The 19,668-nt window shown below is 41.7% G+C and overlaps 1 protein-coding gene across 2 annotated transcripts in view; it reads right to left on the bottom strand.

The window, feature by feature from the left end:
- The window catches only part of galnt14.L (polypeptide N-acetylgalactosaminyltransferase 14 L homeolog), a 218,588-nt gene that overhangs the window by 53,474 nt on the left and 145,446 nt on the right, over positions 1 to 19,668 (bottom strand). For both annotated transcript variants that reach the window (XM_041562582.1, XM_018262677.2), the window contains exon 3: positions 4,962 to 5,060. In XM_041562582.1, coding sequence (XP_041418516.1) covers positions 4,962 to 5,060 — 99 coding nt within the window. The remainder of the gene's footprint in view (positions 1 to 4,961; positions 5,061 to 19,668) is intronic.

Below are 19,668 nucleotides of genomic sequence, written 5' to 3'. Positions count from 1 at the left end.
TTCTCTGCAGTTTCGCAAATTTATTCGCCAGCAGTGAGTCGTGAAAATTCACCGCGAATTCCGGCCTGGCAAATTTATTCGCCCATCATTGCTTGCAAACTTAACACCCCTGCGACACTATAAAGCCAATATAAATGGCAGCTAGATTTAGGGGGGGGTTGCTGCCTTGGAAAAGCAGATTGATGGTCAGTGGTGTAACTACCATACAGCAGACCCCATAGGCACGCGGGTTCTGGATTGCGGGGGTCTACTGTTTAGTAGTTTTCCCACCCCAGCTGGTCATTTTCAAACACGCCACCCTACCTATTTACTTATTTGCTTTGGCCGTCGTTCAGCTGTTGGGGAGAAAGGGCCTTTGAGTACAAGCTTCACTCCACAGAGGATTCTTGTTCAGGGCCCCCCCTAAGCCAGGACACTTGTTGCCCTCCTTTCTCCCTTCCCCCCCCCTCTTTTATTTGCTTACTCATGTATGCACAAGCACAACTCCCAACATTTGGAAAATAGAAAGAGGGACAAAAAGATTTGGCATGCATAGTGCTGCAAAAAATTTTTTACCAAGTCCATTTTATGGCCACACCCCTAAATACCAAACCCATTTTACAAAATTTGGCAGGTTATGGAAAGTCTGAGCACATTACTGGGGGTTTTAGGGTCAGGTTTTTTTGTGTTATTACAGCTAATGAAGGTGACTTGCCCTTTAAGCTGCAGATCACAGTTTCCCCAAGAGACCTGCTTATCTTAAATAGTTACAATTGTTGTTACTTATCTTAAATTGTTACAAATGTATCTAAGTGCAGCTGCCACTTAATCCTGGGCTCTCTGCCTAAAGCCTCATATTTAATTAAGTTTTAGAAGCTTTGTATTTTTTTCTGGCTGTTCAGTGCAGGAGATCAAAGCAAAAGTCGGGACAATTCATTAGCAATTCAGGACTGCAGGTTGAGCTGTCAAAATCAGGACTGTCCTACTAAAAAAATTCCAGGTCTGGGCCTCTGGCATTCTGACGGAACACTGATGTCAATCCCCCATAGTTATACTTTGTTGTATTATGGATACGCAAGAGATTTTTATGGCCCCCATCATGCCCAAGGTACCCATAGATGCATTTTCTAAAATGGAGTGGAATGGAGTGGAAATTCTCACTGTACTAACATGTTCAACTTACCCTTTAAAATAAAAATGATTTCTTTTATATATATATATGCAGAGCATTTGGGATACACACTGTATAGACATAAGTTTTCAGTTTAATGCAAATAAAAACAATATAAAGTAGAAAAGGAAGGGGGAAAAGAGGCAGAAAGGTAATTGAAAGCGCGGATGATTAAACACCCCAAAGTCTGTTCCATCTCACAGAAAGTAATAGGAAAGAGGACATAAAGGATTGCCGCACGCTTCCACTGAAATCCAAGCCAATGGCGAGCGAGACGGGGAAAAGCTATAAAAAAACAATACAAAGTGTGTTATTATAGCTGAAGGGAATGCGTCTGTTCAAGGGCGATGGCGAAGAGTCATTAAAGGCTGACAGCTTTCCGGGCACAGCAGAGAGTTACAGTCCGAGCCGCTCGCACAGGCAAATAAACAAAATTTCAAGGGCAAATTGAATACGGAAAACAGAATGCGGAATGTGGCTCTTTCCAATGCCTGTCCTTTAAATTTCTTTCTATGTATGAGTTCATTAGCACCAGTCTATTTGGGGGTGATTGGCTGTGGGTCTTTTATTTTGCTGTATTAAAATAAGTACCATCGTTGCTCCCCACAGATGGGTATTGGGGTTGTTGTTGAACTGCAACTAGTAATGGGCGAATTTGTCACATTTTACTTTGGTGCGAAATGGGTGAAAAATTAGTGCAAGGCGAATTTTGACTCCGGCGTCAATTCGCGGGCGTCAATTCCCCCATCGCAGACATTTGACGAGCAGTAAAGTCAGTGGGCGTCCGTTTATTTGTCACCAGCGTCGGAATTGTCGCTGGCGTCAAAAGAAATATTTTGCCACTGACGAATTTTCAAATTTTTGCTGCAATTTTGTGAAATTATTCGCCGGTGGCGAAACATGAAAATTCGCAGTGAATTTGCGCCTACAGAGGAAATTCGCCACCACTAACTACAACTAATGTTATGTTATGTGATTGCTCATGCTAAACATGGAGAACTCAATCTTTCACTCCTTCCAACTAACACACCCTGGCTAGGATTTTTAAGCAAATTACAGGCAGTAACGTAACTATAGAGGCAGCATCCAATGCAGTCACAGGGGGGCCCTGGGAACAGGGGAGCCTGGACTGTGGGGTCTGCTTCCTCTATAGCCAATAGAAAACCCCCTCCTCCCCAGCCGTTCTTTTACCTATGGGGAGCTCATAGGGTCGGGGTGGGTGGAGTCGGGGTGGGGAGTGGCCAGGAGGATGGCCCCTATGAAATTTTTTTTACAGTGGGGCCCATTGCACTCTAGTTATGCCATCGATTACAGGTATAGGACCTGTTATTCAGAATGCTCAGGACCTGGAGTTTTCTAGATAAGGGATTTCTCTGTAATTTGGATCTCCAAACTTTAAATCTACTAGGGATGCACCGAATCCACTATTTTGGATTCAGCCGAGCCCCCCGAACCCTTCGTGAAAGATTCGACCGTACACCAAACCGAATCCGGATCCTAATATGCATATGCAAATCAGGGGTGGGAAAAAAATTTTTACTTCCTTGTTTTGTGACAAAATGTCAAGTGATTTCCCTCCCCGCCCCTAATTTGCTTATGCAAATTAGGATTCAGATTCGGTTCGGCGGACAGAAGGAATCCTGCTGAAAAAGGCCAAATCCCGAAACGAATCCTGGATTCTGTGCATCCCTAAAGTCTACAAAGCAATAATTTAAACATGAATTAGACCAAATATGATTGTTCTGCATCCAATGTACTCCAATGTATCCAAGGTACTGTTTTATTATTACAGAGAAAAGGGAAATAATTGTTAAAAATAGGAATTATTTGATTTAAATGCAGTCTATGGGAGATGGCCTTCCTGTAATTCAGAGATTTCTGGATAATGGGTTTCTGGATAATGGATCCCATACCTGTATAACTCAATAGGAATATATATAATTAGGCTGTGACTTGAGAGCCAGAAAGACAATTAGGGGACTATTAGGTCATTAGGGGACTTAGTGAAGTGCAAAGTGCAATAAATAGAACTTCCATGGCACAAGGTACAAGCACTTTAGGTATAGCATTCTGGCTTTGCAGCTTAGTAGTGATGGGCGAATAAATTCGGCAGGCGTGATTTTCCCGCCGGATTTTGGATGCGTTTCTGAAAAGTCTCTCGCATCAAAACCATCACGCGTTAACATTATTCGGATACCCATTGACTTTAACCCGAGCGTTAAAATTCGGCACAAGGCAAATTCGCCCACCACTACTACTTAGTGCAAGTACTGTGCTAACTAATAGTAAATCAGGCGGGTGAGTGGGGGGTTTGTGCAAACAATATGTAAAAGATGTGCAAAGCTAAATTCAAGAGGAAATATAGTACTGAATACAAATATGTGTTGGTGTGTATATCTGATCCCCATAGGCTGATCTGTCAAAGCCAATAACGCAAAATACAAACAATGAGTAATTTATTCCACTCTAATGTGAAACCCCCCGAATGGGAGTGCAAATCGCCCCATAGGAAGCTTAGGGAAAAGGAAAAAACGAGGGTTTTAATGGAATTTTAATCTCCTGGCATTTATATGTGATGGGTATCGATTGAGTGAAATGAAACGGTGCTAATCTTCCTAATTATTAATGCAAAGTCCTACCCGATGCCCCAAACGGAACAGAGATCATTCTTTGTATCAGTATAGAAAGTACAGAACTAGCAGCCAAGTAAGGAGAGTGCAAAGTGCAAAAATTAAGCACAATACTGTATTTATTTGCATTTTCCACTCTGCCTTCCAAGCTCAATGAATTGCCGTAAGTCTGTGATCTCTTGCTTGTACATCATTCAGATGAGCAAGTAGGGCACCAAGATACAGATATGGGACCTGTTATCCAGAAAGCTCAGGAACTGGGGTTTTCCGGATAACGGATCTTTCTGTAATTTGGATCTTTATACCTTAAAGGGGTGGTTCGCCTTTGAGATAACTTTTAGTATGATGTAGAGAGTGATATTCTTAGACAATTCGCAATCGGTTTTCATTATTTAAAATTTGTGGTTTTTGAGTTATTAAGCTTTTTATTCAGCAACTCTCCAGTTTGCAATTTCAGCAATCTGGTGGCTAGGGTGAAAATTCCCCTAGCAACCTTGCACTGATTTAAATAAGAGACTGGAATATGAATAGGAGAAGCCTGCATAGTAAGATCAGGAATATCAAGTAGCAACAGCAATACATTTGTAGCCTTACAGAGCATTTGCTCTTCAGAAGGGAGTCAGCAAAGAAAAAAGGTAAATAACTATAAAACTATAAAAAAATAAATAATGAAAACCAATTGAAAAGTTGCTTAGAATTGGCCATTCTATAACATACAAAAATTTGCCTTAAAGGTGAACCACCCCATTAAGGCTACAAGAAAATCATATAAACGTTAAATAACCCCAATAGGCTGGTTTTGCTTCCAATAAGGATTAATTATATCTTAGTTGGGATCAAGTACAAGATACTGTTTTATTATTACAGAGAAAAAGAAAATCATTTTTAAAAATCAGAATTATTTGATTACAATGGAGTCTATGGGCGACGGCCTTTCTGTAACTCCGTCTGGATAACGGGTTTCCGTATTACAGATCCCATGCGTGTACAGGAAATGTCACATGCACACAGTCCTGCCACCTCTTCCAGCAAAGCCAGTGTCCATTCAAAGGAAGAGATTACACATAATAATAATTAGGAAGCCAGGAGTTATTAGGAATGTGAGAAAAGGGAAAGTGTGAATATGAAATGAACTGACGGCACAGAATGTCCCGTGTTTCTCGTGTGCGATCACAGCTTACCTCCTAATGGTTCTCAGGAGAGTGGATCTTGCTTCATTGTGAAAGGTAATTATAACACTAGTAGGTGGAAGATCGGATTGGTAGTGCAATTCTGTACATCTGAAACAAAGAAGGTGGAAAAAATGAAAATGAATAATTCTGTCAAATAACAAAATAATGCAATATCTTCAGCACCTCCCCCTGTGTCAGCATGAGACATAATATATATATAAATATAAATACATTTAGTTGAACCAGTTAACATGTAATTGTATAAAAGGCAGGTGAGAACATTAATACAGTGTAACACCATAAGAGGCTGGTTTTAACCATAATTCATGTGTAAAGTCTCATTATTCTTGGAGAGGGGGTGGGATTTAGGTGCATATTACATTTAATTATGCAAATGTTGCATTGAGAGGACTCCAGGCAGAATCCATAAATGTTGGATTTGGTGCATCTAAAATTTAAAGCGACATAAATGCAGTGTTTTAATGCCTTGTGCTATGGTCTCCATGCCTTGTGCTATGGTCTCCAGCCCTACTGTTGCAGTCTTCCTGTACCTATTCTACTTTTACCATCTTCCACCTTGCCCAACTATCACCATCTTCCCCTGCAACTTCATCTACAGCTGCAACCTTGTCCTGCATTCGCCATCTTCATCTAGTGTTATGCCCTACTTTTAATGTCTTACACTAGTGTCCTCATCTTACCACTCTGTATCCATCTTGCCTTACTGCTGACAACTTCACCTACGCCTCCATCCTATTCTACTGTTCCTTTCATAACCTACTTCCTCCATCCTATTCTACTGTTCCCTTCATAACCTACTGCCTCCATCCTATTCTACTGTTCCCTTCATAACCTACTGCCTCCATCCTATTCTACTGTTCCCTTCATAACCTACTGCCTCCATCCAATTCTATTGTCTCCATCTTCCCCTAAAGTCAGCATCTTGTCCTACTGTCTCCATTTTGACCTACTGCCTTCATCTGCCTCAAACCTATGCTACTATAACATTTTTGTTCTATTTCCTCCATTCTATTCTATTGTGGCCATCTTCCCCTGCTGTCTTCATCTTGATAAGTAGTTGCTATTTTTTCTACTTTACCAGTCTTCTCCTGTTGTATTCATCTTGCCCTACTGTCTCCATCAATCCATACACTTGCCATCTTGCCCTGTTATACCTACTATTACTTCTACCTAATTACAACTGCTACACTGCAGGCCCCACTCTGTGTTGGGTCCCATTGGCACCCCAATAAACTGTACAAATAAACAGGTGTTATTATATTGATTACAGTATTACTTAGGTAAAAATACATTTTCCAACAGCAGAATGCTAAAAGGACTAAGCATCACGCTACACATCAACAATACAAGCAGTATGATGTTCTTCAGGATCAATACACAATACAATCTCATTTCCCTGAGATACGGGCAGCCCATCATTAGATCCAAAGCAAACTACAAAGAGATGGCACTTTGCGTGATATTGAATGATCTCCTTGTTAGTGGGAATCTGATGGCAAAAGGGCATTACATGGAAATGAAGAATAAGGGTGTGTGCGTTTGGGGGAATTAACTCCTTCTATATAATGGTCGAGCAATTCTACAGAATATTTCATCTAATTTGTAATCAATAATTCACACAATAAAATGGAGACGGATTGTATCTTATTAACCTCGATTCCTTATGAGTGTAAAAGGATTAAAAAATATACATGTACAGTGTATATAGAGTACAGGTATGGGATCTGTTATCCCGAAACCCATTATCCAGAAAACAGTACCTTGTACCTGATTCCAACTAAGATATAATTAATTCTTATTGGGAGCAAAACAATCCAATTGGGCTTAATTACATTTTAAATGATCTTTTAGCAGACAAGGTATCGAGATCCAAATTAAGGAAAGACCCCCTTATCCGGAAAACCCAAGGTCCCAAGTACTGGATAACAGGTCCCATACCTGTATATAGAATAATTCATAGATTTTTGTAAAATAGACGCATCATAAAAAAAACCCACCATGGAGTTCTATGACCGTATAATAACATCTAATATCACGAGAGTCGTTTTGTAAGCCACAGCAACCAATCAACTGTTTACCCTTCTACTGTTGCTATTGATTATTTTGGGCAGTTTTACATATATGGGTATATATATATATGTATAGCTGTATGCATATATATGTGTGTGTGTATATATATTATGTATACACACTCACTGTGCCCGGAATATTGGCATCTTGCTGAAGAAAATGAGTAGAATTAATAAAGTTAAAGGCATTTATAATAATGAAGGCATCAAGGTAACAGGAGTCAGGCAGCAGCAGCCAGAATAGATTCAGGAATGGGTCCAAGGCCTAAAGAGCTGTTTAACATTCCGCAAAATGCTTATCTAATCATCCCGGGGCCCTGGCACCAAATAATAATCAAATCCAACGACACAAATGCACACTCAGTCAGAATACATTTGCGCAGAATACGCCGAGTCAGCCCGTTGAGTAAAGTATTGGATTAAGATTTAAAATGAAATCTTTCACAAAATCCATTTAAATAAAAAAATAAAGTGTCATCTGACCGCGGCTATAAATGAATCCTGTGTGAAGGGGTCACAAGCTGCTCTGTAAGGACAAGGACTGAGGATTGTTAGGGCTGGGTTCTGGCTCTATTTAATCACCACTAATGTCGTAAAAGGGATGAACAGGTCTAGTAACCCATAGCAACAAAGCAGCAGTTAGCTTGTCCTGGTACTTGTAGAGTGTGACTTATTAAAGAATGCATCTCATTGGCTACTGTGCATAACTGGATCTTAGCAAGCTTTCACCCCTGTGTAATTTTAAATGCCTTTTTTGGATTAGTCCCCTCCATTTGGTCTATGCCAACTGCCCATTATACAGCTATTTGTTTGCATTAACCATGATCAAACCTTATGAAATGATCTACTAGGGATGCACCGAATCCATGAGTCTGGCAGAACCGAATCTGAACCTGTAAAAAAAGGCACACTCTTTGGGGTTTCCACCCGCGTGCCAGTTTTTACATCACAGATAAAGGGTTTGGATTTGGCTGAATTGGTAACCCTAGGTTTGGATATTTAAGGAACCCTAAAAAACAGGGTTGGATATATCCCTAATGTAAAATTACCTAATTTGCATTTATTTTCTCTTTTAATGCTTTATGAGATATTTGCAGTTTTAGACTGCTAATACCAGGCTTTTGGCTCGGCTGTTCTCTTTCAGAAAGCTTGGGAAGCATAAATGTATTAGGATTATGGACACACTCTGAATGAGAGATGCTGATCTTAAAGTTTGGTACAGCTATGAAATCCGTTATCCGGAAACCTATTATTCAGAAAGCTCACAATTACAGGAAGGCCATCTCCCATAGACTCCATTATAATCAGATAATTCACATTTTTAAAATGTATATCATTTTAATCTATAGTAATAAAACAGTAGCTTGTACTGCTATCTATATAATAGATCCTTTTTTAGAAGCAAAAACAGCCTATTGGGTTTATTTAATGTTTCAATGATTTTCTAGTAGACTTAAATTATGAAGATCCAAATTATGGAGAGATTTGTTATCCAGAAAACCCAGGCCCTGAGCATGTAAGATAAAAGCTCCCATATATCTATGACTTTGCAGTTCAGGGTTGGACTGGGCCGATGGGACACCAAGAAAAAACCCGGTGGACCCCTGACTTTTGTGGGCCACGCCGGCCCAGATCCGCACCCAGATTTGCAAAATTATTTCTGCCGCGACCTCCCCTTTGTGGGCTGCCGGGCAAAACATAGTGCGAATGCAGCAGCGGGGCGATAGGAGGTGCCCTGGACAACAGGAGGAAACTTCAGGCAAAAATGAAGTGATCCGAGTGCCGGCTGGAATGTAAATTGCCCGCGGAAGGCAGTTCAGGGAGATTAGTTGCCCAGAAGGAGGAAATTTGTCGCTGGGTGACTAATCTCCCCGAATCTGAGCTTGTGCCCTACCCTCACCCCCCAATGCTGCCATCAGATTTATGCAAGAAGTCTCAGGCAGGGGCTGGGTAGATTTTTTAACTTTTTTTAAAGGGGACCTGTCATCCCAAAAAATAATTCCAAATTCTGTTTTATGATATTAGTCAAGCCAAATAAACTTCGCTTACACTATATACATGATTTTATTAGTCTTTTTTTAGTCTTGTAAATCACAATCACATCAAGCAGGCAGCAGCCATTTTGTTATTTGTGTTATTAAGGCAAGCTTTTAGATCATGCCAAGATCTTGTTTATGCACCAAAATGGGGCACCTGATGTCCATGCCTGTGCGCTGGCTACAAAATTAAATGTTGGAGATGGAGGGGGAATGTAAGGAGAGCAGAGACATCTAGGAATTGCAGAATGGAAAGTGAAAATCATTGTCTGTCCTCAGCCTGCCTCTAGGCGTAGAGGAGGGGCAGGCAATATATGAGTTTTAAATGAGTTTATAACGGTTGTTTTAATAAAAAAAAAGAATTTGGGTTTCAGGATTAATTTCAAAAGGACTTTTATTAAACAGGTTTTCAGTTGTGGGCGACAGGCCCCCTTTAATTATCGATTATAACTGAGAGCTGCCCACCCCTAAAGCTGCCGCCCTTGGTGCAGGCCCTCGGGTGCCTATATTTAAATGCAACCCTGACGTTTCCTTGAATGTCTTATCTCATTTATCCTAAAGTTGAAGAAACAGCTTGAGATTCCTTGTCCCAGACACCAGACTTGTCCTCCAGTAATGATTGATCAATAATGCATGCTCCGAGCTGTCAGGATGAGAGCGGTTCTTTAGTTATGCACAAGTAACATTGCATGGGTTTAAGCTACTGGTGGAAGGAGCAGTCTGGGAGGGGGTGAAAGGGGAAATTAGACGTTTCTATTCACTTGCCGGATTAGCAGAATGGCAGCTTCAATAGCAGCCGGTGGCAGAACTGTCTGTGTCTCTAGAGCAGGTATTAAAATGCATTCTGGCCCTTTCCCCCGGCTTCTTTACCATAGAGCAGCCCGTCCAGCTTTTATGTAGGAACAGAAAACCCAAGTTTTAATAACAAGAGAACAGATGTAAGACAATTCCCCCAGATTCGCACAAGAGATGACAACCCCTCAACGCTGATTATTTCTGTGCCGCTCACAAGCCTGCTTTCTCTGGCTCTTTGTAGTCGTAGCTTATAAAATTGCCTTTCATCACATCAAAGCCTTGGCACGGAGCACTGAAATTAATCTTTTTTTTTATACAAAGGAGCCACTTTTAAATATTTTATTACTTTCACTGTGAGCAAGAAATAGTGCGTCCGTCAGACACAGAATTCTAGACTCTTTGTGATGCGCAGACCTATAAGTAACGGAGAATTCCATTAGCCTAGTGGAGGGAGTGGAGAGATACATGAGTGATACTCAGAGTTCCCTGTATAACTCAACCTGCAGCCTTGTGCCTTTATATGGTCACAGAACCCCTCAGTGACTTCTAATATCCTTATCATTTACAGTAGGGGTACATTATCCCTTATAATACATGACTGATACTCAGAGTTCCCTGTATAACTCAACCTGCAGCCTTGTGCCTTTATATGGTCACAGAACCCCATAGTGACTTCTAATATCCTTATAACTTACAATAGGGGGTACATTATCCCTTATAATACATGAGTGATACTCAGAGTTCCCTGTATAACTCAGCCTGCAGCCTTGTGCCTTTATATGGTCATAGAACAACCCCTCAGTGACTCCTAATATCCTTATCATTTACAGTAGGGGTACATTATCCCTTATAATACATGACTGATACTCAGAGTTCCCTGTATAACCCAGCCTGCAGCCTTGTGTCTTTATATGGTCACAGAACCCCATAGTGACTTCTAATATCCTCATAATTTACAATAGGGGGTACATTATCCCTTATAATACATGAGTGATACTCAGAGTTCCCTGTATAACCCAGCCTGCAGCCTTGTGTCTTTATATGGTCACAGAACCCCATAGTGACTTCTAATATCCTCATAATTTACAATAGGGGGTACATTATCCCTTATAATACATGAGTGATACTCAGAGTTCCCTGTATAACTCAGCCTGCAGCCTTGTGCCTTTATATGGTCACATAACCCCTCAGTGACATCTAATATCTTTATAATTTAAATAGGGGGTACATTATCCCTTATAATACACGAGTGATACTCAAAGTTCCCTGTATAACTCAGCCTGCAGCCTTGTGCCTTTATATGGTCACAGAACCCCTCAGTGACTTCTAATATCCTTATCATTTACAGTAGGGGGTACATTGTCCCTTATAATACATGAGTGATACTCAGAGTTCCCTGTATAACTCAGCCTGCAGCCTTGTGCCTTTATATGGTCACAGAACCCCTCAGTGACTTCTAATATCCTTATCATTTACAGTAGGGGGTACAATATGAGATATAAAATTATATATACATAATGGCCAGAACATAATATTTACAGGGCCATATTTAAAGGAGTCTGTTTGGCAAAGCGTGATATACAAAAGCGATATCTTTGCTAGAATAAACATCAGTAAGTGCATGTAATTTCCCGAGCAGATGACAGTGGGTAGAACAGTGCATTACAGGCAGTTAGGAGATGACTGCATGATGTGTAACTAGGTCACTCCAGCACCGGAAATTTGGAAATAAATTGGACTAAACATCTGCATTAAAATGCTGTTTCAGTGATTTTATTTTCATGGGTAATAGTGCATTTTAAATCTCTCTTTAATTCCTCCCAAGATGCAGGCAGGCTGCTGACTGGGATTTGAATTTCAATTGGCTTTTGGCTGTATTTTGCTTAATATCACACAAAAAAGTCATTGTTCGAATGATACACAACAATCTGTTAAAGGGCCACGGTTTCATTACAGACAGGCTCATTTAATAAAATCAGGTGTTTATCCCAGAGGCAGTAACCCATAGCAACCAGTACAATATATTTCTAATATTACAGGCTGGATATAAAGTGCACTGCAATTGCTGAATTTGTTCTTTTAATGACTTTACAATTTTCAGATCCAGAAGGAACTGTGACATTTTCCTGATATAAGCATGGATCAATACCTTTCTGGGTTCCGTCTCTTGTTTGTTTAAAAGCAAATTAAGTTCCTGCTTGACAGCGAATCAGTTCGGGTGTAAAGATCACATAACGTCATCCTCGTTATTGGATTCTTTTAAATGGGGATCTTTAATTTTGTGCCATGTCTGGAGATGCTTTCATACTGTGTTCTCTAATGAGAGAAATCATTCTGACAAGTATTAAACTGAAATATAATAAGTTCTGTATTTTATATAAAGACATTGCAGTGTGTTTGTATCCTCTATTTCATCTGGCACCAGTATTCTTACATACAGAGCACTGAGTGTTCAGAATAAGATCTTTACCTTGTACCTTAACCTGTGCTGGGTCAAGTGATTATGGGATCTCTCTGTACAGACTATGAGCAAACTTAGGGAACTGTTCCTGCTGAATTGTGCTTAGTACAGGGGAATACCTATGCTGCCATAGTTTTATGGGATCTCTCTGTACAGACTATGAGCAAATTTAGGGGCTGTTCCTGCTGAATTATGCTTAGTACAGGGAATACCTATGCTGCCATAGTTTTATGGGATCTCTCTGTACATGATATGAGCAAACTAAGGGGCTGTTCCTGCTGAATTGTGCTTAGTACAGGGGAATACCTATGCTGTCATAGTTTTATGGGATCTCTCTGTACAGACTATGAGCAAACTTAGGGGACTGTTCCTGCTGAATTGTGCTTAGTACAGGGAATACCGATGGTGCCATAGTTTTATGGGATCTCTCTGTACAGACTATGAGCAAACTTAGGGACTGTTCCTGCTGAATTGTGCTTAGTACAGGGGAATACCTATGCTGCCATAGTTTTATTGTATCTTTCTGTGCAGGGTATAAGCAAATGTAGGGGGTGTCGATGCTGAATTATGAATTTAAGGTGGTGTTCCTATTAATACAATATCTGGAATGTCTAGTTACCTAGCAATAGGGTTCTGATTATTAAAGGAAGCTTAACTGTGCGTGAAACACATTAATTTACCAAGGGGCAGTAAGTATTTTACTCCCACAATGCACCATTTTCACCAGAATTCTGGTGTTATTTCTGCAGTGGTCTTACTATGAAGCCTGAAGTTAATGCAGAGCTTATTGACCATTTTTAAATCTTAATGGCATGTCAATGGTTAATGAAGTTCTCATTGGCCACTTCTGCAGTGATCTTACTGGTACATCTGGGGTTAATGGAGTTGTCATGGCCATTTCTGCAATGATTTTACAGGCAAGTCTGTGGTTCATGCAGTGCTCATTGGCCATTTTTGCAGTGATGCTACTGGCATGTCTGGGGTTAATAGAGTGCTTATTAGTCATTTTGCCACATTGTGTCATGAAATGCTTTGAAAAAATGAATGAACACGCACTCCTGGAGCCAGCCGATAAGGTAAAAACGAAGTTTATTCCATATTGCTAAAAGTTACACGTCCTAACATGTTTGTATCCAACGATACATAATCATAGGTATGAAATGCTTTGGGCCACATATATGTAATGAAATAGTGGGGCCACTGTATTTGTCTTCTGTTGCACTTTGTACATCTGATGCTTCTGCTTTGAGTTTTTCTAAAATGGGAGTGGTATTTGGGGGCTTGGCCAAAAAAAACCCACGATGGAGACACCCAGAAACAGCCCCAAACCGCTCCCAAAGTTTCTCAGTTGCCTTTTTTCCATTTTTATTGGCATTTTTATTGGTAACCTGCAGATCAAATGGCTCCAGGTCAGAATGGGTTAAAGAATTATTAGACTAGAGTAGGGAAGAAGTCTGAAAACAGCTCTAAAATGCAAATTCCTCGGGGAACTGATGGGAGGCTTTCAGCTGCCCCTCACAATAAAGCTGTAGCTCCAACGAGCATTTAATTCAGCTTGCCTGTGTCTGTGTGCCACAATTACATCCAAAGTAATTGCCATCTAATACATCTCCACCGGCGAAAATTGCAGCCTGCAGCCTGGAAAAGTGTTATAATAATGAACAAAAGCCCCTAAGTAATGATGTTTGTACCATAAGGGCTGGCTGTGCGGGCTGAGTACCAGTCTCCTCCAGAACAAAACCCATCGGACTGGTTTCATATAAAGAAAAAAGCGTAAGAGCAGCCACTGGGAATATGTAGGATAATTGCGCAGCAGACGGGTTAAATTACTCTAATTACTTAAGTCTTTTTCCTCCCTGGTGGCTGTTTGGGCATGCTGGGAGTTGTAGTTTTTTGGGCTTCCCCAATCTGTTACTTCATACTGCCTTACCCTTAAAGGGACACACTCGCTGGTCTGTCTGTCAGCACTAGCAGCCTGAACTCCGATCCCTGAATCAGCACAGAGGGGTTAGATAAAAAGTTAGGCAGCTAGGCTGGGGGTGAGGCTGGGGGTGAGGAGGGAGGGGTTCTATGTTGGGTAGGGGGTAGGGTTTATTGTAATAAGGGATTTGTTTCTCCTTTAACGATCTCAAGGGTTTGGGTGGGCAAATTGTAGTGGGTTGTGAGTGGATGAAGGGTCTTCCTTTTCTCCACTGGTGACGCCAGACATCCATTGATGTATCTCCTGGCCGGGCCTGGCCACTTCAGTGATAGTTATATACGGTAGTTAAATCAGGTTAAAAAAAAGACCGAAGTCCATCAAGTTCAACCCCTCCAAATAAAACCCAGCATCCATACACACACCCCTCCCTACTTTCACATAAATTCTATATACCCATACCTATACTAACTATAGAGTTTAGTATCACAATAGCCTTTGATATTATGTCTGTCCAAAAAATCATCCAAGTCCCTCTTATAGTCATTAACTGAATCAGCATCACAACATCACCCGGCAGTGCATTCCACAACCTCACTGTCCTGACTGTGAAGAACCCCCTACGTTGCTTCAAATGAAAGTTCTTTTCTTCTAGTCTAAAGGGGAGGCCTCTGGTACGGTGATCCACTTTATGGGTAAAAAGGTCCCCTGCTATTTGTCTATAATGCCCTCTAATGTACTTGTAAAGTGTAATCATGTCCCCTCACAAGCGCCTTTTTTCCAGAGAAAACAACCCCAACCTTGACAGTCTACCCTCATAATTTAAGTCTTCCGTCCCTCTAACCAATTTAGTTGCACGTCTCTGCACTCTCTCCAGCTCATTTATATCCCTCTTAAGGACTGGAGTCCAAAACTGCACTGCATACTCCAGATGAGGCCTCACTAAAAGTCAAGCAAAACAATTCGCTAGCCGAAAAAGCTCAGCGCTAGAGAAATTTCATGCCATTTGGAACAATGTGAAGGTGAACAATCGTTAATTCCGGAAATGTATCAAATAGTGAAAGTTTCTATTCGTTACCCTTTTCGCCAAAGTCTATTTCGCCAGGTTCTGCCTGGCACATTGATAAGATCCTCTACATCCTCAAGAGTATTATATCAGCGACATCATATCCTGTATTTAAAAAAAGTCATAAAAAAAAGACAAAACTCTGGCGTTTTTTCATATTTTAATGTGGGATTATGTGTACAAGTTGCAAATATTTGTTATTTACACTTTTGAAGCTCATGACACTTTTTTTTGGGGTGGGCTCATGTCTAGGACCTCTTTTGTCTTTATTTCGCTTCCTTGGGCATTTTTAAAGGAGACATATTGGATAAATAAAAAAAAGCCTAATTTTGTAGGCAGTAATGTATACTATATGGTGCTGGTTTTACATTTGGGTGTAAATTAATATTGTCTTTAAAAATGGACCCTTTACTAGAGCTCCCCATAGACTCTAGTCCCTGTCTGTGATTCAAATGAGGGGTAGGCGTGTCCTAATGGTTCCTGCCAGAAGCACAGTAGGAGGGGGACAGCCAATCACAGCCCTGCAGTCACACAAGCAAAGACAGGCTTCAGTTCCCTATCAGGTCATCCTAGCTGCTGATTGGTTCCTGTCCAACAGTGCAGTGTGCTGAGTGCTGCTGGCTCCCCTACACAGCCTGGGAAAGGAGGCAGCAGGAAGTGGAACAGATGGGCGGGGCTGGTAGGGTTTTTGCAGAAATTTTCAATAAAGTGATCATAAACAAAACATTTTAAAGCACATTTCTTCTATATCTAAAAGAGTTGGATGCACTGACACTTTCTTGTTTTTTACATAATACGTCTCCATAATAAGTGGCCACTTCCAGCAATTTCACCATCACTAATAAATACATACAAAAGTGCCCACCATAATTAATTGACATAAGCGTAGGTATGTAAACAAAGTTTCACTAGAAAGAAACTTTTGTGCTGACGAATTTGCGCTGGCCAGCATTCATTTAACGAGATTAAGTTTTGCATTTTGTTAAACATGCGTATTTGCTACAAACTAATGTCTGATGTAGCTGCACGAAATACGGCAGAGCCTTTCAAAGCGAATATTTGCATATTAGTAAATATGGAATTGGGTCAGGGCACAAGGGCATCTCCTGGACAGGGGCACTGCGACAATGAGGTGAGTTGAGAAACTTGCCTAAGGTGGAAGTACTCCAATGGTTACCAGGGAATGCAAAAATGCAGTGCCTGAGCATAAACCTAGGGAGTCCAGCACCCAGGGGCGATCCTGGCCCCTCTGCCGCCTGAGACAGCAGCAGTTCCTGCTGCCCCCCCTCCCCCGGAAATTCCCTCTTAAAGTACCAGGAGCAGCATTTTTGCCACCCCTGGTACCTAGTGGGACACTGCCGTCTGAGGCGACAGCCTCAACCTGCCTCATTGGCGAAGCACCCCTGCCAGCACCCAGTGTCTAACTGGTGTTCCACTGCAGCTGTGACCCCAAGGGTGCTCCTTGAAACCTCAAGGGCCAGACCTCTTGACGTCCGCCCCCAGTAACGTGGACCCCACCACCCACCTCCGTACGATATTTTTGGCCCGGAAACAGCTGTGCGCGTGCTGCCGGGTTGCCCTGAAGAGGTGCGGGCCCTGGCCCAATTGCAGTTCCGCAACTGTCCGCCCCCAACCTTTGCTTGCCCACACCATATAGAGGCACATTTATCAAGGGTCGAATTTCTAATTCATGTGAGTTTTTTTAAAACTCCCTTAAATTCGATTGAATTCGGAATTCGACTTAAGGTGGCCATACACAGGCCGATAAAAACTGCCGACAGACCTAGTCGGCAGTTTATTGGGCCATGTATGGGACTAAAAATCCCACTGAATCGTAGACCGCATGATCCGCATCTATTCGTTGATGTGGTCCTGCGATCCGACCGCCCATTTGCCCATCGTCATGATCCAGTCGTTGGGCCCTAGGCCTGATATCGCCCACCTCGCCCCGATATCGCCCACCTGAGCTTGTTTTGGAGACATCGCCAAACGAGCGGATATCTCTGTGTAAGGCCACCTTTAGGAAAATGTATTAATAAAATCGAATTGTCAAAACTCGGACTAATTTAAACGGCCTGAAAACTCAAATCGAATTCGATCAACCTCGAAAAAACTAAAATGTTAGGAATGCTGCCAACATCTCCAAATTGCTAACTGGACCTCTACCATTAACTTATACAGCAATTCGGCATGTTTTAGGTGGCGAATAGTCAAATTTGAATTCTTAAAGGGCCAGAGTATGATGAATCTCGAAAATCCAATTTGAATTCTAGTTTGGATAATGCCCTAGTCGAATCTGACAGTTTTGACCATACAAAAAATTAAAAAATTCTAATTCGAACTGAAAATTCGATCCTTAATAAATCTGCCCCGTAGTTTAACTCTTAACCTCCTTCCTCCTCAACTTGCAGGCCTGGGTCCACCAGTTTGTTTCCCAGTGTACCCTGTCTGCATATGAACTGTACTCTGAAACTGGCAATGGCACGGGTACAAGTGCTCCCTGTATGAGCCATAAAGGGTACAACTTTGCTCTAACACATGCAACCGCCCAGTACCATTGGTACATAAACCCTAGTATTATATGCACCAATTCTACCTGATGTGATTTGCAGACATACAGAAATTTCTGGGGACTTGGCTCGTTCCTCCCCAGCATCCAGCGCACAGAATGGAGCCCCAGGTAGGAGGCCGCCTGCTCGGCTTTGATAAATATTTGCGATTCAGCCTTTCAAATCTCAGCTCACTTTCTAAATCCTTGTTGTGCACAGACAGCACTTCTCGCTTCACCATAAAACAGCCCCGTATTCCCGGGAGGGACAATAATTGAAAATTTATTTAATTCTTTCCTGCTTTATGTACGGAGTGAATGAGCGCGCAAAAGTCATCGGAAAACTATTCAGGCCCCATAAATTATTCCGCATTATGCCTCGAAAAAAATCCAATTTCTTCCAGGAAACTGCTATAAATAATATTAACGCTGCATCTGACAAACGTATAAATAGCGCAGCTAGGGGCTGTGAATCATAAACTGAGGATTTGCGCTCATTTCAGCGCTGACACCCCGTAATGAGACACTGAGAAATGGGGGGTAGGAGAGTTGGAGTTAAGGGTTTTATTGGAGGTCTGATATTTAAAATTGAAATACATGTCGATGTGGCTCTGCATGTACCCTGTATGTAAATATAATACACAAAAGCCATGAATATCTTGTAAATTATATCCTTATAAACAGTGAGTTCAAGGGTTGGATTCCTTCCACTAGCACCCGCTTGCACGTGTGGAATGGCACACTGGTAAGGGACCACGTTTCACCCATTAAGTGGCCATTTACAATTAGGAGCAAATGTGTGTAACCAATACCCACAGCTCAAGAATTTGTACAGTGGCAGGTGCAAAAGACTTCAGGTAATATGAATTGAGGTTAAAAACCTTGGAGCTTTGCATCATAAATGAGCTCTATCAATATACATGGGGAGTTTAAGATATTTGCTGTTCCCAGAGGGGTCACCCTCTCCCCTATTTAAATTTAAGTGATTTTTCCCCATGACTCTTCTGCCCAGGCCACAGTCAGTTCCACCCAACCACTTTGCACCCTTCCTTGCTCAGAACCGCCCGTAGGGTCAGGTCTTTGCATTCTGGAATGGACCTGAAACCATGGACATGAATCATGACTAGAGTGCTGCCAGTTCAGCATTGCTGCATATGATGGGCCAACTGGTGGTAGGGTCTACTGAGCCAGTGGGACATTGGGAAAAAATCCTGGTGGATTCCCCTTCCCAGACCTGCTCCCTAGTGATGGACGAATTTATGGGCCCAGGCATGGACTCGCGTTATGCTGTCCGCGACAAAAATTCACCGGAAACAAATTTACTGGAGCAAAAAAAAATTATTCAGACGCCCATTGACTTTAATGCATTTGGACAAAATAGTCGCGCGTATAAAAATTGTCGCTCGCATCAAAATTGTCATGCGTCAAAATTATTTTGATACCCAGTGACTTCAATGCATTTAGTGAATTTTTTGGGACAGATTCGCCCCTTGACTACTGCTCCCCTCTTGAAACTACAGGTGCTCCCCCCTGACTTCAGACGAGAGGGAGAAGTACAAGGTATGCTTGGGGCGGGGTGGGTGAGGTGTCAAGTATTCCATGTGGAGGACCTGATAACAGGGGTCCCTGAAGTCCCGGTGGGTCCTGGACCCCCCAGTTCAACATTGGCTGGGGTTACATAGGGTTTCCCCGTATCTCACTTGGTATCTTGCAGGTCATTGTAACACAGAGCCTTATGCAGCATTTGGATCCCTTCCTCCGCACCCACAGGAGGGCTGCACCTATGGTTTGCTGGTTCTAGA

Source organism: Xenopus laevis, chromosome 5L (genome assembly GCF_017654675.1).
Source record: "Xenopus laevis strain J_2021 chromosome 5L, Xenopus_laevis_v10.1, whole genome shotgun sequence".
Lineage (NCBI taxonomy): Eukaryota > Metazoa > Chordata > Amphibia > Anura > Pipidae > Xenopus > Xenopus laevis.
This window is presented reverse-complemented; position numbering and strand designations above follow the sequence as displayed.